Source organism: Dermacentor silvarum, chromosome 4, assembly GCF_013339745.2.
Source record: "Dermacentor silvarum isolate Dsil-2018 chromosome 4, BIME_Dsil_1.4, whole genome shotgun sequence".
Classification (NCBI taxonomy): domain Eukaryota; kingdom Metazoa; phylum Arthropoda; class Arachnida; order Ixodida; family Ixodidae; genus Dermacentor; species Dermacentor silvarum.
In genome coordinates, this window is record NC_051157.2 from 19,233,392 (window position 1) to 19,254,399 (window position 21,008).

The window sequence follows — 21,008 nt, forward strand, 5'->3', positions numbered from 1 at the left end:
GCGCTTCGACTTGATCGAATAATTTGACCTCAGGGTTACCACTTGTTTGCCTCCCGGTGCCCCAGAAAGGTAAGAAATCCCGGGTCCGACTCCCAGACTACGGTGAATTTTTCTTCAGCTGCTCGATTTGCTCTTAGGGGGCACCGTAAAGACACTTTTTTTTTGTGGCGTCCGGCTGCGGTCGGGCGGATTATTATTTTTTTTTTTTATTGTAGGAAGTTGTTACGGGGGAGTGCACTGTGTCTTGTGGATTTTTGCAGAACCTATCTGAACAATGCATTGTCAACTGCTTCATGTTGTGCGCGTGGCGGATCTACGCCCCTAGAACCAGTTTATATACATAAAACTCAATGTTTGCGCCGCCGACGGCACAACAGCCCTTGGAACACAAAACGTCTTACTGGCGTCCAGAAGCGGCTAAGGACAGCTAAGGAATTCTTCGTCTATCAAGACGCTAAATAAACGTATTCTTCAGGACGTCTATTTATAGGCGTCTTAAAAGTCGTTTTGAAATTGAAGTTAACAAACAAGTAAAACAATTGAGAAAACACAAGGGAGGAGCTGCATTGTATAACGTTACAAACGCCTTGCGCACAAGATTCTCGTTTCTCAATGTCTTGACGCTCGCGTATGGGTCCTATACATCATGTATGAAGCGCAGCGCTCTGTTCTTGCTGGAGCTCGGAGGAGGCGATCACAGTATAGGGCCAAAGAAACGCCTACAACCGGTGAAAAAATTGTCCGTCGATTATTTCCTGGCATCAACATCCGATGTGGCCATCGCTATCAAGCCAGAGCAGCACCGGTTAAAATCATTGGACAACGTCTGGTGGAGCGGTAAGATGACGAAACAAATACTAAAGCGTGGGTTTGCCGGTCTGAACGTGCGCATCCGCGAGGCCCGACCGCGCCGTTCTGTATTTCCCGCCAAATTCAACTTCTCAAAGCTACGTCGCCTAATACAGATTGTCTCGTCAATCATAGCTATGCGTTCAAGATAGCATTCAAATGCTTGCATTCAGACGAGCGCAAAATACAAAATAAAGCAGATCGCGCGCACGCGCGCATTCCTGTTTGAAAGCCGCGCCAAGTCGTACCGTCCCCGTCAGGCCGTCTTGGCCGTGCCGCCGAGCTCGTCCGACGGGCCACCAACCCCTCCGCCCACACAGTGGGATCGAACTACTTCCGTTCGCCCGCTCTCGCTTTGCGTTTTGCTGTGCCCGAGTTTCGGTCCGCCTGCTGGTTGGGGACAATTTCGGAAGTGCCGTTATCGTTGTTGTTTCATTGCTGCGGAAATAAGCGCGTAGTGTCAGCATGTCGAGTGCCGGTGATCATGGCAGTGCCAACATGACTGGCGCCTCGTGAAACCCGGCCAACGCAGCCTCCGGCTCGCCCAAAGCTGCAGGTACCACTCAGCTCACCGCGCTCGCGCGTCTTCAACTTGCTTAGGCTTAATATTTTCAAAAACACATGATGCAAAACATTGTGCTCGCGCCGCGGTGCTCAAGCGACGTCCTAAAAACGTTAACGCTTTTATTTCTCTCGCGATCTGCCCAGTCCGCAAATGTCTCCGTGCGGGCGCAAGCGTCGTAAGTGGTGCACTTGTCTCCATTCAGTGTGCGTGGGCGCGCGCGGTTGGTTTACTGCTCATATCGCACCCCACGTCTGTTTTCGCATGTCGTGCATCACTGATCTCGACAGATAAGATAACGCCTTGATGTGAAGTGAAAACGTTGCATAACTGCAAATACCGTAGAAGTTGCCTCCGCGCATCAGTTCGATGCGCTCCAACGGACGTTCGCTTGCGCCATATCGCACGCCTGAATGACAAACAGCCGATATTCTACTTTTCGTGGCTGCATAGGCTGCATGTTGCACTTGCGAGTGATGACGTTCGGGGTTGGCTCCGCTTGCTGTACGTTTTAATGTTTGACACGGCACGTGCGCGCCGATGTAATAACAGATGGTACGAAACGAGGCCCCTATCATCGCTTCTGGCGTTTATTTCACTATCTCTACTTCTTTCTTTTGTTAACGAAATAAACTTCTACAGTTACTTGGAAATGAAAATTGAAGCACATGTTAGAATAATAGACATGTGCAAATGAGTTATTAACTAGAACAGGCTTTGTTTGGATTGACAGCAACTTATGTTGAATATTTGCATACAGCTGTCACATTTAAAAGTGTGCCAAATAGAGCACGGCTTCTTGACATAGGATTTGTTTACAAGTCGACTTGCACGTCACGAAAATCGGAGGTAGTGCTCACAGACCGGCGACAATGCATGCACCAGTTAGCCTGGTCGAGTGGTCGCAAACCACACTATGACCGTGTCTTGCCAAAAGCAGCATGCACGCTGCATGAACCATTCTTTCCTCTTTCACTCTGCACTTCTCTGCATTCCAGACAGGATAATAATTTGGTTACCTGCTGTTGCTTCTGTTAAAATGTGCAGTACCTTTCTCCTTCTTTCTCTTATTATTATGTTGTCTAAAGCTTTCAACAAGGCAATCACAAGGAAGCTTCAACTACTGCACCAACCCATGCATTTATGATACCACGTGAGCCCCTCCCCCCCATCCCCCAATTTTTGTGACGTGCAGAGGTTGCCCTTGTAAACAAACTCAAGACCACGAAATTAAGTGTATATTACGGATTCATTACATTAAAAGATGTTATAATGTATACTTCATGATTTCTTGCAAGTCGAGGACTTGAGGGGTCATACCACATTTCTGGAGTCAGCAGCTATCTAACAGACCAAAATAAGCGAGGCGAAAATGTTGTGTGACAGTTCTCCTTAAAAGCACTTGGTGTCCATTTTCATAAACATATGCCTTGAAATGCTCACGCGAACTGTGCAGTTGTGCAGATATCAATATCTGTCGGAATATTTGGTAAGCCTAAATTCTTTTTATCGATAGCTGTTGAACAACACATATACAGGTGATCATTTTTCATGTTGAGAATTTTTGAAATCGGCTGAGGTGGACTACTCGAACAGGTAGGACATTACTTACACTGCAAATCAAAATGCATAACTGAATAATTAACAATTTTACCAATAACGTTTTTAACTAATTACTTTAGTGCACACATTGCAGCGTACGAATTCAAGCCATTTATTTTGCAAACATCCACTTATAACGAATTCTGAAACTAAGCACCAGTTTTGAGATAATTGCTGTCAAACTTCTGGTAAAAATGCATTGTTGTTACACTTCTTTAACAAAATGCCTTTTTATGCATTGAATTTCAAGAATTACTGGAACACCAGTGCATTTCATTGCAAACTTTGGGAATACATATCTCGAAACTGGTGCCATCCGCAGAATCGATTCCAAGTGCATGCAAGCTGCAATACGTAAATTGAAATGTGCCTAATAGTTATTAGTTTAAAAGTTGATTACCATTGCTCATTAGTTTTATTCAGTTTAATTTCTCGTACAAATAGTAATCTAGCTCAAGAATTAAAATTGTGCTACATGCCATGGGTGATTTTTTACAATTTTGTTCACAATTTAAGAAAAAAAAAATACCACGTTAACACACTATCTCATCTCGTGTTAATTGCCGCTTTCTCGTATGGGGCAAGACTATCTAAATGAATATCTCATTTGAGTATATGTGCTACACCAGAAAGTCAGTATCAAGTAGCTTCCATCAAAAACAATGCATGCATATCTGAAATCTTTTATTCACTATGCCTCATTTTGCTTCATGACCTTTACTCATTCAGTTTAGTAAAACCAAAGCAAACAAAACTCCCAAAACGTGTTGATATCACTTGCTCAAGATGCACAATATCTGTAGATCCTTTTAGATCATTTGAACTATGGAAGATCTAATTTTCGCGTGCAACATTTGGTGACCAAATCGTTAGTCATTGTCTTCCTGCATTACCAAGCATACTTCATGCACACAACATTGAAATTGTCAAAGTAAGCAACACAGAATTAATAATTTTTGTTTTTGCCATGCTTATTGATAACTTATGTGCATAATCAGAGCAACACTTTTGTTTAGTTTATGTGATGATTGAAGTATATGGTGGTGCAATTAGCTATGTGATTATTACATTTTTTTTTTTTTCATGTCTGTGCTATGTAATTATTTTTGTTGTGCTCAGATTTTGTTACACATATTGTCTTGTTACGGGTTCATTAACATTTCATTCTTCCTGCAATGTTTATAGACTCTGTGCCATTGCTCTTGCCTCCAAGTATCTGTCCTCTTTCTTTTTTTTTTTTTCTTTTTTTTTATGTGTATGTTAATCTCTGCTGTAGAGTTTAATACACTCACAAAGTTTCCGTGGGGCCTGCAGCAACATCCGAAATTGATAATTAAGCAACATTGCACTTTTGTAAACACTTGCCTTCATAGCTACCGGGTACATTAATATACAGGGTGTTCATGTTTAAGTTTTACGGTATTTTTAAAAATCGCCTATGGCAGGTAGCATAATTCTTATTGTTGAGCTGGGGTTATTCGAAAAGGTGGACATTAGTAGCACGAGAAATCGAAACACATATTCAAATGATTAACAAAAAATGACTAATGAACTTCTTAGTTAATTACTTTACGACACATATTTCAATGTATGAATTGTAGCGGGTGAGTTTGCAAGACGCATCCACTTGAAATGAATTTCCAGGATGACACCAGTTTCGAGATATTATTTACCCAAGTGGGGGACGAAATACATGGACGTTCCAGTTACTTTTGTGCTTCAATGTATAAAACAGCATTTTGGTAAAAAAGTAAGTGGAACAACAGTGCATTTTTGTGGCAAGTTTGATGGTGTATATTTCCAAACTGGTGTCATTCTGGAAATTCATTCCAAGTGGATACACCTGACAAGCTCACTGGCTACAATTCGTAAATTGCAATATGTGGTGTAAAGTAATTAACTAAGAAGTTAATTAGTGAATTTTTGTTAATTAGTTGACTATGTGTTTCGATTTTCGTACTACAAATGTCCGCCTCATTGAATAACCCAGCTCAATGATAAGAATTATGCTACCTTCCACAGGCGATTTCTAAGAATTCCATAAAACTTAAAAATGAACACCCTGGATGTGTGCATGCATTGGTTGTGTTTGGCCTTGTGCTTGTGTGTAGATTAAGTATGCGCTAGGAAACATCACTTTTTTATAATGGTGTATCTTTTGCATATGTTTGGGGCAATTTTTAAATGATGGTCAACCTATGTGTTTTTATGCAAACGCTTTTATTTTTCTGCCAGGCCTCCTAGCCTTGCAAAACAGCAGAATTCACATTCAAACTGGTTACAGTTTCAGTATATGTTATAATGAACCAGTGGCGCACCGATAGGGGGGGGGGGGGGGGTTCAGGGGTTGTAACCCCCCCCCCCCCTGTGGCCGACCTAACCCCCCCTTTTGTTTAACCCCTTTTCTTTCCTTGCGCATTTGAGTGCTGCAACTAAAATGTAAGACGCGCAACCGTCTGCACACTCGCAAAAAGCGAATTTTTTGACAATTTCCCGTGAAGAAATTGAAATTAGTGCTGTTTAGATGGTATTAGCAAACTGTGACCCCCCCCCCAGGCAGAGATCCTGGGTGCGCTACTGTAATGAACGATAGTCTGAAGATGGTGATGGATAAATGGCAGCTCTGCACCTGTCCTGGCACAAAGGCAATGCATTTTGCTGTCATCTAGGCAGCTGCAAATAATGCTAGTGAGTTGTGCAAGAGCTCTTGACAAAAGTGCTATTCATTGTGTTTAGAGATAGTGCAAAATACAGCACAAAAAAAAATTCATACATGACATGTGTCATCTTGTACAGTCACTGTGCGGGACGTTTTTTTTTTTTTTTTTTTTAATCCTAACCATGAATGTAATCCAACTCGCCCAGCCTTCAGCTGTTCTGCAGAAATGCTGATGTGAATTGACAAGTGAAAAGCACCAAAAGTCATGGTATGAGTGCCTTCTGATTCTGAATGTGCTAATTCTCACTGATTTGAAAATGTCAGGTGCATGGACATACATAGTAAGGACGTATTTTTGGGCTAGTTGGCTCTTCATCATCAAGTAAAAGACAGCGCCAGAATATGCACAGGACCAAACGACGAGTAACGCCCTGTGTCTGTCTCGTTACTCGTCGTTTGGTCCTGTGCATATTCTGGCGCTGTCTTTTACTTGATGGACATACATACCATGATGCAATATATAACCATACCCTTTTGAGAAAGAAAGATGGAAACGTGCATCTGTTTTGGCAGTGCCAGATGCTTTGTTTTCCTTTGTTTAGGCACATATTATTTAAAGACAATCATAGCATTATTCTTATGCAAGTGTGTCTGTAAGTTATGTAAAAAATGTCCTCATCACATGACAAAAGGTAGCATCCTTCAGTTCTGAGCTGTGAAAGTTTGCGCCACATAATACCTGTGGCACAAAAATTGTTCAACATGCTGGCATTTATGCATGCTGTTAAATTTTTGTGATACGCTTTCAATTGCATGTAGAAATTTATAGGATCATGTGACTTGTGCCTCAAATGTCTTGCAGTCTGATGCATGATTTGGGTGATTGCAACATGTGCAGTGAAATGTGTATGAGGCATTCTGGGCAGTTTAATCAAACTTGTGTGTAGAGTTGAAGTGGATGTCAGGGCAGATCTTTTAATTATGTACTTCTAATGTTTTTTTTTTACAATCTTACCGACAAAGTGCACATATGCCTGTTTTCCTTCTGCTCACACAAATTCTTGTATTTAGCAATGTTTTATCTTTGCAGAATTTTATTATCTTGCTACAGACATCAACACAGCTTCATGCATCCTGGTAACATCGTTGGTCCTGAACTGAGAATCGTTCAGCTTTAGATTCTTTATGATGTCGTGTTTTCACTTTGAGGATCACTCCTTCGTTTACAGATAGCAAATCTTGCTTTTAAGACAAGACCTGAACAGAGGGAAGTGTGCAAGTTACCAGTACAACTTCAGGAGTATGCAAACTTCAGTACGATGCATGGCACGGACATGGAAACGAGGATGCATAGCACTTTGTGTACCTTGGTCCCAGATATGTTGCCGGGGGAACCAGGTGTAGGCTATCTGCCCAACTGTTGAAGGCTTTCTTCAAGGGTTCCAGGCCATGAAGGCACATGTAACACTTTACCTAAAGATTGGGAGTAGAACGGAGCATCAGATTCGCAGCAGACAAAGAACAGCACTCAGCCTATGTAGTCCTGTGGTCTTCGCCTGTCATTCATCATCATGTTTCTTTAAGCACAATGAGATAGGGAGACCTCGATGAGTGAACAGAAATGGGTTACAGCAAGGAGGGCACAAGGCGTGCACTGCCTGGTCTCCAAGTGTTGAGCCTCGAGTTGTTTCACATCTTTTGACGACCTCCACCCCACGTGCTTTTGCCCAGGATGAAACATTAGTTCTCCCAGTGGAAATGGGAGGCATGGCAGCCAACTGCTGCTGGTGGTGGGCCGTCTGCTGGCCAGTGCTGCAGAGCAACTGACCACGGAGCCAGGGCCTCGGCGGCGGTCATGCGCAGGCACCGCCAGGCAGCCCTGCTGTCCCTGGTGGTGGCTGTTCTGGGCATACCTGCACTGCTGCTGCTCTACCTCGATGGGAAGAGCCAAGGTACGCCCACAGCCTTCATTCATACCAGCCTCGCTGTCTTTCAAAAAGCATACTACAGTGTAAAAGCATGGAAAGGTGTGTCTTTATTATGAAGAAAGGCCAGCATGGTGGAATGGGACCAAAGGAAGAACAAGTAAACAGACAGGACAAGCTATGTACTCTAAAGACTCTTTTTCAATCCCACAGCTTGTATGATGGATAAAAGATAAGGCCTCTGTTGTCCTTTGCTCATTCTCGCTGTACTGTAAAATGAGGCTATGAAATTTATTACTATTGTCGAAGCACCTTCATAAAATTTAGATATGGTTAGACCTGGTCAGTGTAATATATAAGCATGATGACTCTTAACCCTGCTTTTAACAACACTAAATAAACTTGCATTGCATGTATGAATGTTTTTCATTTTATTTTAACGTGAAGTGAAAAGATGCTGGTTTACTACTCTTAAACTGACTTTGACATGCACTTGAATGTGTTGATGTATTGACCAGTTTTTCTACTGAATTTCATATCTCATGATAGCTATACGTTAAGCAGATCATCTCCATTCTGACCTTTTTTCTTTCAGTCGTGTGACACTTAATGATTTCTGTGGGCAGTGTCACAGTTCTTCCTTGTTGACAAGATTTGACTTTAATTGTTTACATGTACTTTTTTTGCTGCAGCACCCGAGGACAATCTACTTGGATTCACAAAAAGAGAGGCAGTCCTTGCCGATCGGGTCCGAGAGGTTGAACAACAAAATCAAATGTTGCGAAGACAACTCAGGTTTGTAAATTTCACTTCCAACACAATGCAAGAAAGTGGGAAATTTGGTGACTAAAACAGTGCGGAGAATTAACAAGCATCGGAAAAAGGTCAAGGCTTATAATATTCCTTTCAAAAATCAGCAAAACAAAAAGAGAGAAACAGAAGAAAGCTAATCTGGAACACACTAACAAGAAACGTAAAATATTCAGGCTTGTTTCCTATAACTTTTGTGGCAGAGTTTGCAGTGACATTTCTTCACGTAATTTCCACACAGTGTTGTCACAAAGCATCAGTCCTGTACCTTGCTTGTATAGACTCCAAACATTAATTTCTTGTGCGTTCTTTAAGGAACCCTGTCTGAAAAGTGAGATATAGAGCTTGAAATTTAATTTCTTTTCTCTGCTGTATTTTCTTTTTAAATTCTTTCATTTTGCTGTGTTGCATCCTTTCATTATCGTAAACTAACCAGTCTGGCACGTCCCGATTGCCAATGGATGGCACTATGCCTCCTCCTCTTCCTCCTTTTTCTGCTGCTGCGATGCGATGCTGAATGCATGCATATGCATGCAAGCTGTATTGTTCAGATTGCTGAGGGAGCTCCTTGGCATTGTCCAGGAGCTTTCTGGAGTTCTTCAAATGGCACTCGAGTTCTCTCAAGGTTTTCTAAGAGTATTGGGGAATTCTCAAGATCACATGGGAGTCTCTAAACAGTCAGGGGCTCATAGTAGCTGCATTTACAGTGAAAGTGGCAGTAGTGTATTGCATTTCTTAACGCAACAAGGTAATACTATGCAACAGTGTGTAAATGTGACGCATCCTTCTTCCTCTGAAACAAGCCAGAACCCATTTCTGAGGAGTGAATTTTGTGGTAAGTGGAGAAGCTCATGTCGAGAGTTGTCTTTTCCTCTCTCCCTCGATGCGATATTCCAGTGTTTCCATAATCCATGTCTGACCCATTTCAATCTAGTACTATCTCTTGGTGCATTAATGCGATTTGTCTTCCAAGCTCAGTATGGCCATTACATTGGTGCGATAAGGCTAGAAATGTGATGCACCACTGTTGCATTCATATAGCTGCTGTTGGCAGTAATCCTTTGCTGTGCAGCGTTTATATGCATCTGGTGCTCAGCCAGCTGTGATTCTCTTTGCAGCCTATCACGGCAGCAGCTGATGCAGCTGATGCAGCGGGAGGCACACAATGGCTCCAACGTCAATCTTCTGCCCTGTCCCACCCGAGGGGGTAGCGAGCTGCCCGAGGTGCCCAAGTGCGAGGTGCTCCAGGTGGCCATTGTGTGTGCAGGCTACAACGCCTCCCGCTCAGTCATCACCCTGGTCAAGAGCATCCTTTTCTACCGCAAGAACCCTCTCCACTTCCACTTCATCTCGGATGCCGTGGCACACCTTGTGCTGCAGACACTGTTTAGGAGCTGGAACATGCCTGCAGGTTTGTCTTGAGTGGCTCGCTTTTACTGTGAATGGCTGTTGAAGGAAAAGCAAAGATGAATATTATGCTAAGCCGTGTTTGTAGATTACACTTCTTTAACAGCCAAACGGCTTATCTTGTCACGAGGGGACACTCAGTAATACTATAAGAGATGCAACAACTATAGAGAGGTGGCAACACTGCATTGAAATTTTCACACCAGCTCATCATGATGTCATGGATTATGACAGCATCTTCTCGGGTCCAGTTAATCATTTAAAATGAAGTCACACCAGACATGAAAGTACCCTTGTTGCATCTGATATTCATTATAAGCATTTATTCGTTACACACTGGTATCAGCAACAAACATTTTAGATTTACTTTGTCATATTGATAATTTGCAATACTCATGTTTTTATATAGGGATTCTACTGTACTGATAAAACTGCCTTCAGGATCACCCTAGTGTACTGCCCACAGGAGCACACGGACGAAACGACTAGCTGTCAGCAAAATTACTTGCGAAATTTTTCAGACTTCAAGCTTTGCATGAGTACTATACTGCAAGAATATCTTGAGAAAGGCATACAGGTAGGCAAAGCAGCAACAATTGTATACAGTAAACTTCTGTTAATTCAACTCTAGTTAATTAGATTTTTTGGGTAGTTCGATCCCGACTGAAGGCTCCAGCCGGCACCCATGCATTTCTTTGGGCCCAAACTTTCTTTATGTAAGTCCTATAATTGGCCTTCACCAGACAATTTGAACTTGACCAGTCAGCAGGCATATGCCCGTCTCCTATGGCGACTGCACTAGTGACCCTTCTAGTGGCAGTTTCAGTCTAGGCAGAGCTTTGGGGACAGTCAATGCATTTAACACACATCATCTCTCATCGAAAAGGCCTATTTTCAGCCTTCTCTAGATCGAAAATTGCTTGCAAGATGCAGTCGGATACAAAACCGCCTTTGCGGCGTTAGTTACATGATTTTAGGAAACCGATTGCCATTGCACAAACATATTAGATGTTCGCCCATTTTTCTTGCTAAAAAATCAGATGTGCGTTAGATTCCTACTTTGTTTAGGAGATTTAAAGTCATTTCTATGTTAGTTTTATACTTTGTACACATAGAAAGTAGGTGCACGTTTTATTCGGGAGCATGTCAGATGTGGTAGACTCGTGCAAATACTGTCAAATAAATCGGCGGCCTGTTCTAGGCATTTTTGATGCGAAAGAAATGGCCCATTGAGCGAAAAAGCCGACGTCTCTAGTCTGTAGCAGAGAAGCGGCACCTAAAGTCCCATTGGCTGCTACGCCACGTCACGAGCGTGCATTGACGGACCAGAGTGGGCAAAGGGGAACACCGGCTGGCTGCACTAGTGCGACAGGTGTTGCGTGAGGGGAGAGGGCATCGCTGCTGTGCCATATCACCCTCTCTCTTTGTCTCGGAAGCCTGTGTTATTCGTTCATTCCTTGTCGGCGCAAGCTCTAGCCTATGTTCTAACTGTGCCTTGGTAAGGCCAAATCAAAACACGCCTAGCGGCTAAACGCGCTTCCTCGCCCGTGAGGAGTTCATAACTCGAAGGACCGCTCAGCAGCATTCAATTGGACATTATTGCTTTCACATTAACTACTCATCAGTGCTTAGGTGTCCTCGGGATTTTTCTGCATCTTGTTTAAGTCGGCCTGCCGGATAATTCGATCAATTTTATCAGTCCCGTCAGAAAGTCGACTGTACTATACAATACTGGAGCAGTGCACCTTTGCCTGCCGACATGATTGCTTGCAACTGCATCGGATTGGGGGTTAAAACTTCGAATAGCTTTGTATAATTGTGTAAGCATTAACATGTCCACAGACCTAGGGTTTTCTTGTTGAAATTCCGCAGCTTTTTTTTTTCTTTTTTTTTCTGCATGCAAGCAATGGGATGAGTATATCTTTCTTCTGCTTTATGTACATCTTTTATGTGTGTTTGTTGCCTGATGCCTTCCTTCCTTGCCATTTACACCTGTAAATGTCTTCCTCTGCATGCTTCTGTTCGGAGAGTGTGTGTTCTGCCTAAGAATTGGGCAAAAAAAGAAGAACCAGAAAATAAAATAAATTCTTTGCTGCCTGTGCATTGTCGTGATCATTGTACATTACATTGTGCATTGTAGTGTACCACCATTTCCAGTGTGGCATGTCCCAGAACACAGTGTGATCCAGTTCATATTAGTTTGAGCCAATTAGCAATCAATAATTTTTTAGAACATTAATCTATTGGAATAAATACAATTCTTTGACCTTGCAGCTTGTACTGTGCCTATCATTTCTAGCAGTTAATTAACAAACAATATTCTTTTGATTATTTTGCTCTTTGACTAGTACCCAAGGCTTTCACCACTTGCCACCTTCATCACTTTTTGACGCAAAAGAAAATAGAAAAGAGTGTAAAATAAGTGAATTAAGTTCTTGTAAGCTTTGTTCTCTGGATGCTTCTCCATGTGTGCATTAATTTAGACAAAGTGACTTCTTATACAGTAGTAAGGCAGGTATTTGTGTTTGCAATTTTTTATTTTATTTTAAGATATCATGCACATGAAGTGGCTAATTAATTTTGTAGGTGCCATATGAGTAATATGGAATATATACTGTGCACTTATCATTTACACGTATTCTCCATGTATACACTCCTTGGGCCTCAATGTGTACACATGATTAACTTCAGAGGTAATTTCTTGAACATGTTGCGTATATGTATCGACAACCTTTGGAATGCTGCTAGTGGCCATTTAGTAGCATTGAATATGCACATGTACAAATTTTGTACACAGTGGAGGTGAGCTTCTACCTAGCCGACAACCTGCAAGGAGAAGTGTCATGGATTCCAAACAAGCATTACTCTGGTGTCTATGGGCTTATGAAGCTAGTACTGACCAAGGCTCTGCCAGATAACCTTGACAAGGCGAGTATATTGTTTCCGCAAGTTGTGGGGCGATGCTGAGAGCGTATATGAAAGTGGAATTTGTTCAACTGCTTTGTTTTTACGCAAGTTTTTGTTCTAGACACAATTATGTATTGTAGCAGCAGTGGCTTGAAGTAAGTAAAACAGGTTGTTTGGCAAACAAGCCTGTTTAGCCACACATAAACTAGTCTTAACGTTCTTGTGTAGCGACATACATGCTATCTGACATCACCATGTTAAAGCCCACAAAAAATTATGTTGATGGGCCTCCTTTAGTAGTTCATTGGTTAAGCTATCCATGCTGCGAGATTTCTTGATTAGACATTTGGGCGTGTGTTCATTGAAATGAAATGATGAAGTACTGCAGTGTTTTGTTGACAGCTATTGACAGTGAAGTGATACAAATTAAATCTAGACACTTTGCCTGCGGCATCCCCAGGCATTGTCCAGGCATTGCGGAGATATGGAGTTAAGAAAGTATGCAGTGATTGATTCAAATGAATGGCTCTGATCATCAACCTCCTGCCATTTCTTTGTGAGGAAACAGCTTACAACACATTTGCAGCAACTGCACATATTTTGGATCACTTACTATAAGAAACCATGTGACATAAGGAAAAGTTGGTGTGCCTGTATGATTTATCTGCTATGCCAGCTCTTTTTGGCATAGCAAGATAATCATGTGTGCAGTTCATAATTTTTATATGAGCAGAGCAAGCTGGGCTGCTTTATTTTAAACAGGCAACATGTGGGTGTAGAAATCATCTTGATGTAGTTTTGCCTTGCATTGAAAGTTCTCTTTTCCTTATTTTCACACAGGTGATAGTACTGGACACAGACATCACTTTTGCGTCGGACATTGCTGAGCTGTGGAGGATATTTCACAAATACACCTCCAAACAGGTAAGCAAATTCTTGATGTTTTATGTATGTACAATTTGTTTTCCTTAGCAGGTAGCATACTGCTGAATCAGTTTGTTCACTGACAGTCTATGGAGGCAGTTGTCACATCAGGTGATTGCAGAGGCACATTGGCTCTTAATGATGTGGAAATACGTTCTGCCATCTATCGTGCCTGGCTTTTAAATGACCTAGCATTATTTGTGTCTGTTATCTCAGTATAGTGTCCTCATGCATCAGTTTTGTAGCTCATATGCAAAGAAAAAGCCTGAACTAATTGCCGATGTGAAAACAAACTTTTTTTATGTGACAACTGGTGTAATTCTGGAAATTCATTCAACGTGGATATGCCTTGCAAACTCCCTGGCTACAATTAGTAAATTGCAATATGTGCTATAAAGTAATTAATAAAGAAGTTAATTAGTTAATGTCTTTTTATTAGTTGAATATGTGTTTCGATTTCTCGTGATAGTAATGTCCACCTCTCTGAATAATCCAGTTCAAGGACTAGAACTATGTTATGTGTGGCAGGCGATTTTTAAAAATTTAAGAGAACTTAAAAATGATCACCTCATATACTAGTATTTAGCGCCCAGCATTTCCCAGCACCTGTCCTCCAGAATGTACTCGAGAAAATGTTGACATTCAGAAACGGCTTACAGAGAGCAGATGGCATTCCCTTTTACTTTTGATTTTATCTGCAAAAGTAAGGGTGCTTATTAGCGTTCTCAGTGGCATGGATTTCCAGATTGCAACAAGAGCTAGCCATAGTATTCTTCAGAGGACAGATAGACTTATACAGTTAAACCTCGATATAATGACCTTCGTTATAACAAAATTCCCAACATAACAAAGTGTTTGACTTCTTATAACTTCTTGTCCATAGAACACCGTGTATTTTGAATCTCGATGTAACGAAGTGTGTTTATACACGATTTAAATATACCAAAATTTCACTACTGCCACGAAGGAATACCGAGGCAATAAATGGAAACTGCCGCAGGCGTAGAAGGTCAAATGGTTGAATTGCATATGGTTGCTTGCGAATGAACCTCTCAAATTGTGTAATGGAGAGCAGCTGCCGAAACGGAGAAGCGTCATCACCGGTAGCCGCAACTACAGCTAACTGGTCACGGCCTCCAAAATCTCGCGGCGTGTGGTGCCTGACTTCAGAGGTCATAACTCGCGAGTGAAGTATCGTCGCAGCATATCGCACGTTCATATCAATGCATTCTGTGCTGCATATTGTTATTCTGAGCCTGCATTGCATCAGCGCCCGATTTGGTGTTTTCATTGTGGCCTTATCTCTGCCTCATGTGGCAATAACGTGATAAACATCAGTAGCGGCACTAGTAGTAAACGTGAGACCCTCGCCATCATATTGCATATAAATACTAAGGGTGATAAGATCTTATATTGTGCGCTGTATGCTATGGATGGAGGGGAAAGGGTGCGAGGGTGAGCTGAGAAGAATGATGGCTTGATGTGTGCCGTCTTCCCACATGTCGCATGCATAGGGGGAGGTAATGTCTGTTTTCTTTAGCGCGCGTCATCCTCTAGCCAGGCCATGGCTGCAAATGGCTGTCAGCAAGCATACACAGCTGCTCGTTCTATCTTGGAGGTAAGCTGTGGCAGGTGCAAAGTTTGGGTGACGTAGCATCGTGCTGCCGCGGGTGACATATTAGCCGCCATGGCGGAGTGGATGAGAACACTTCACAGGCTTCACTTTGTACCGATGATGTGAAGATATCATCGACATGGCATGAAACCGTGTCTTTTGTCACCGACTGTCAAATTCAACAAAATTAAATTTGTGTTTGTCTTTGAAATTCACTTTTTTTTTTCTAATTGCCCGATAATTAGAAAATTTTTGCCACCCCTTTTGTGTAATAAATGTTGGTCATTATATGTACTTATTTGCATGAAAGGTGAAATTTCACTATAAAAACTTCTAATATGACGAAATAAAGCGCCAATTTTACTGACTTCGTTATATAGAGGTTCAACTGTATTAAGTTGTATTAAGTCTTGCAAATTGAATTCGATTCACTTTATGCGCAGTTGCTCTCTGGTGCTCCATCACACTCTCCACATTTTCCAATTTTGTTCTAGGCAATCGGTCTTGTCGAGAACCAGAGCGACTGGTATCTAGGAAAGCTGTGGAAAAACCATCGACCTTGGCCGGCTCTCGTAAGTGGATATCTTTATTCACTAAAATAAGTATATGCACCGCTTTATCTTCTAATGGCAACATTGAATTACACAAAGCTTCCCGTGAAAACTGCTCTAAGACACAGAATGTCATTACATGTTTTTTTTTTCTAAACAAAGTTTTACTATAGTATTATGGAGATTTATGTAAAGTAACCTAGAGTTTTAATACCTAATGAATTAGTACCTAATGAATTGTGTGGTAGTTTATGGCATAATTTTTCTTTGTACCTGTTGGATAGTGTCTTCTGGGCACAGCGGTCTTTAGCTAAAAGTTTTGCCATAAATCAGTTCACCTTGTTGGTTTCATTCATAGTGTCTCATTAAATTTTATCTGGTGCACACTCGTTGACGACCTAAGAACTCGGTACAATCTGTGCCCACAAAACTGTGTGGTATCTTCCCTCTGTGCCTCCATGCTGCAGAACATAGTTCCAGAGAGGCAGTGATATTGAAAGTAGTTGTCTTTGCTGTGATGTCATAAAAATGAGCAAAAATAATTGGCTAGCACATCTATAAAAATTCTTGAGTTGGACAGCGGTGTATTTGCCGCTGCATTCTTAGGTTGTCACCAGCTATAGAGGCAAGAATGCACAATGGAATTGTTATATTTAAATAGAAGACTTTTAATGCTTAACAATATCAGTACCTTTGGTCAAGTTGGTGTGGTGCCCAAGGAAACATAGCAAAAGCAATAGTTACACACACACCAAGGAAGTATAACCAAGTTTTCTGTGTACTCAGCACTGCAAAACTTGCTCTGATCCATGCAGGGGCGAGGTTTCAACACAGGTGTCATTTTGCTGCGACTGCAAAGGCTGCGTGAACGCAACTGGATGCAAATGTGGAAGCTTATCGCCGAAAAGGAACTTATCAGCATGTGGTTTACTTCATTGGCCGATCAGGTGACTACTAGTCCTAAACATCAAATAAATAGTCCAACTATAATAGCTCTTTGGGTGTCACCTGCTTATTACACCCAGTTGATTACCTTGTTAGTTTATATAAAAGCATCTGTGTTCACCAACATGCAAACAGACGAGTCTGTCTTAGTTGCTCAGTGCGGACAGCAGGAATGTGGAAAGGATATTGGTCACCTGCTTACATAGAGTTGAATATTCTATTAGCTTATAAAAGCAGCTGTGTTCACTGAAATGCTGACATACAGGTGTGTTTTAATGGTTGGGGGCACTGCTGGCAAAAAATGTTTTACTTTAATTATTGGTGAACACTTCTTGGCAATGCAAATAGTCTGGCAGCAAATAGTCTGGCAATATTATAAAACGCTTTTAATTTGTATGCACTATTGAAAGGTGCTATTTGTATTTTCTTGTTCAGTTATAATTAGGAATTGGATTTTTCGGCGTTCATATTGCTCAGAAAATGCTGTACTTATAGGCACCTATTTTTTTTATAGCAATGCCTTTTCGATATTTTCAGCCCTTTGAAAAAATGTCGACGTGTAATTATCTTGAGGAGGAAACAGTAAAACGAGAAAACTTTATTGTCATAAAGGCAGTAAGGCAAATAATTACTACAGAAATTTGTGAAAATACATGCACATGTACATGCAGAGATTCTCGTCGGAGAGCCCCTAGCAGTGATCCTTTCTGTTTATCATTCTCATTTGGGAAAAGCTGCGCTTCATGTTTATGCTACATACGGGAAAGGAAGAGGCATGGCCACTCAGGTCGGTTTGTTTTCCAGAAAAGGACGGATTCTACTTGGTCCTGCAGTGTGTAGAGCGTATACTCTGCAAATTCTTTTTTTATAGACTCCAGTGTCCCTTGCTTGTTTGCCACCATGGAGGATAGCGAACAGTACATACTGAAGTCTTTTGACAGCTTGCTCTTAAGATTTGTGTTCAGAACGCGGACCACAAACCAAAAAGAATGAGGATAATCACTTAGCCATATATTGGCACTCTGGTTGCGCTCCATTCCGCATTGCCTTCTCAAGAGACGTTTTCTATATGCAGAGGACAGTTCTTGCAGGTCGCTGCGGGGGGCCTAGTCTGTGACGTCAACCAACACGTTCAGTTCAGGGCCATAGTCTTCATCTTGCTGCTACCAGAACAACAGCGACTTTAGATGGACAATCAGAATCTGGTGCATGTCGCACTACTCTTTCACTTGGGTCCATTCGATTTGAACTACCATTTGAATCCTGCTGTTCTGCACCTGTTGCAGTAGCACTACAAAGAAGCGCGAGGGTGTGGAAGGGGCACGTAGGTCTGTACATGCCATGTATCGACGTGCATGCCAGGGGTGGGCAAGTGTGTCTATTTCAAATTGCTCGACTTAGGTCCGCGGGAAAAGATGAGGCCCCCACAAATTCCTAGAATCTCACTCAATCTATAATGGCCAGTCCGGCCTGTGCATTTTGAAATGGGCTTTCTGGCTGTGTCCGGACTGTGTTTGTGTCCTCAAGTTGGTATGCACTGATGACTGCTCCTACTTGAAAGGCATCACTTATTACCTCATCCCATGCAGGAACAGCGAGGAGGAATGGACTCATATGTGCTCAAAGCTCCCTTATCCAATCTCGTTTGTCGTGACATGGTTCACAAGGCCCCGGTATTTGGGCGAGGTTCAGGCAGGGCTGGAAAAAAAGAAAGCCTGCTCATCCAGAAACTCCACACACACGGGAGCTTTTCTACTGGCCGAGGTTGATTAAGGGCACTTAAGTAGGAGCACCCAAACTACTTAGGAGAGTCCAGTCACGTTGTGCAGACCCAGTATAACGTAACGCATTCGTAATGGCTATTACGAATTCCTAAATTCGGCACTTTTCAGTTTAAACCATATTCCTAAAATTGGAATCGACAGGTAGATTTTCAGCGTTTATCGGTAAAAACCGAAAACTCCAATCTCTAGTTATGACTTGGTTCTGAGACTGTCATTTAACTTACTATATAACTAATTTCCAAGAAAGTGCAGTTCAATTTTCTGAAGGTAATTCCTTGAGCGCATTGTTCTGCAAGTAATAATTGATACCTTACCAGAATTTTCAGTTTTATGCCTTCAGTTACGTGTATATGTTCATGTGAAGTCCATCATCGTTTTATTTGTTTTTTGAAGGACATCTTCAATGCTGTGCTAAAGCAGCACACAGAGCTCCTGTTTCGTCTGCCATGCCAGTGGAATGTGCAGCTGAGTGACAATACTCTCAGCGAGGTGAGGGTTTTATGCTTTTCAAAACCAGATGTACACTTGGCTGAGGCTTGTTGTAACCCTATCATTGTATACTGTTAACCAACCCTGGCAAGGAGAGGATATCCAATCCACCTGCGAAATGCTTAGTTGTAAAGCCATGCTGTGAAGTGACTTAGAAGTGCACTCTTAGTAGCTTATTATGAGCCACTGTTGGGGTCGCCTTCATGGTTACAGGTTTTAGTACAATAAGTGTAAAGAAGTAAAGGCCTTGGTTTGTGTAACAGTTTAGTGAACTGCATTTTGCTAGTGTGCTTGCACGTGTGTGTGCAGACATTGGTTTGCTATGGTTTGCTATTAAAGGTGACCACATCTTCTGTGGCTGTTAGAGCAAATTTAGAAGTATATATATTGGCGATGTAAGCTGGGTTCACAAACTTGCATTTTGTACGTCCTATCTGGGGTTTGCTGAGGAATGTAATCACTTTTTTGTCACAGGGGAAGCATCTGTGAAGGCTAGTGTAGAAAAAAAAAAAAAGCTTAGATTTGTAGCAAGTAAAACAATATTACAAAAAAATATATATATATATATATATATATATATATATATATATATAAACTCTTGTTTGGTTAAATTCAATGTTACACAGCTCGGTCGTTTCAAACGTAAAAACATTCTTGCTAGCACTTGGCATAGAGCCAGTCATGCCCAAGCATTTCAAAATGCTTCCCCTGCTGCCTCAGTATCATGTAACAAATTCACCCATACATTTTACTGAGCCTGTTTATGATGCCGTACTTATAAAAAACTGCACAACATTGGGTTGAATGCCAACCAACCAATAAAAATCTAAGCATTGTTCTTAAATTTACACACACATTTTTTAGGGCTCTTCTGTTTTGGGGCTAGGGATATAGAGGACTGCCAAGATTTGGGCATTGCTTACGTTGCATTATATCAGCCATTTGAAGAGGAATCCTATCCCAAGTCTAATGTAATCTAGCCCACATGCATACAAAATTCTGTGCTTGTCTAAATTGTGGACTCTTACAGAGTGTTTTTCCTTACTCTTCGATATGCAGCTGTGCTACTCTGAGGTGCAGGAGCTAAAAATCATTCACTGGAACTCGCCCAAGAAGCTCAAAGTGAAGAACAAGCATGTCGAGTTCTTCCGCAACCTCTACCTTACCTTCCTCGAATATGACGGCAACCTGCTGCGACGCGAGCTTATCGGATGCAACGGCACAACTTCCTCATCGGCCGGTGTGCATGCCTCTCACGTGCAGGACGCCGTAAGTGACCACCACATAGCAGCTTGCCCTAGCTGTTCAGATTTCATGTTGGTATTGCTTTATAATAACTTTTAAGAAGAATGACATATAAATGAAAAAGAAACGAAGTGCAAGGATGCAGGTCTAGTGAACACAAGAAATGTTTAATGGCATGTGGCATCATGTATAGTCACCGTAAAAAAAGACAACAAAAAAACTGGAAGTTCCACTTTTACCTGCACATTTATTTTACCACTCGGAAAAGTTTCTTTGGGTTTAGAGGCTCATTATGAACATTTAAATCTTGCACATTTGGAGTCTGTTTTGGTAGTAATATATTTGGCGTACATATTTCCTGGTTTGTCCAGTGGAAAGGAAAGATCACAAGCATCTGCAAATCCATCCATCAAAATAGCCTGTTAAGCCAGTAGCTGAAAAGTGCTAGTGTCACCATCTGCCATAAAATATTAGCAACAGTACGAGGACTGTTCAGGCAGATGGCAGCACTAGCCCACTCTACTGACCAAGTTAAAATTATGGGGTCTTGCAAGCCAAAACCACCATCTGATCATGAGGCACGCCGTAGTGGGAGACTCTGGATTAATTTGGACCTTCTGGGGTTCCTTAACATGCACCTAAATCTAAGTACACGGGTGTTTTCTGCATTTCGCCCCCATCACTGGCCAATTTAGGTTTTTCTATCGCAATGTTTGCAAATCTCAGAATTTTTT

General features: G+C 41.7%; 2 protein-coding genes across 2 annotated transcripts in view; one reads left to right on the forward strand and one right to left on the reverse strand.

The window, feature by feature from the left end:
• The window catches only part of LOC119449569 (zinc finger CCCH domain-containing protein 11A), a 209,688-nt gene extending 205,886 nt beyond the window's left edge, over positions 1-3,802 (reverse strand). The window contains exon 1 of the mRNA XM_049665310.1: positions 3,791-3,802. The gene's annotated coding sequence lies outside the window, so the exon portion shown is untranslated. The remainder of the gene's footprint in view (positions 1-3,790) is intronic.
• The window catches only part of LOC119449575 (xylosyl- and glucuronyltransferase LARGE2s), a 39,272-nt gene continuing 19,342 nt past the window's right edge, over positions 1,079-21,008 (forward strand). The window contains exons 1-10 of the mRNA XM_037712774.2: positions 1,079-1,405; positions 7,404-7,624; positions 8,290-8,392; positions 9,526-9,818; positions 12,612-12,742; positions 13,562-13,645; positions 15,755-15,832; positions 16,627-16,758; positions 18,934-19,029; positions 20,089-20,298. Of these exons, the coding sequence (XP_037568702.1) occupies positions 7,528-7,624; positions 8,290-8,392; positions 9,526-9,818; positions 12,612-12,742; positions 13,562-13,645; positions 15,755-15,832; positions 16,627-16,758; positions 18,934-19,029; positions 20,089-20,298 (1,224 nt within the window). The 5' untranslated portion in view covers positions 1,079-1,405; positions 7,404-7,527. The remainder of the gene's footprint in view (positions 1,406-7,403; positions 7,625-8,289; positions 8,393-9,525; positions 9,819-12,611; positions 12,743-13,561; positions 13,646-15,754; positions 15,833-16,626; positions 16,759-18,933; positions 19,030-20,088; positions 20,299-21,008) is intronic.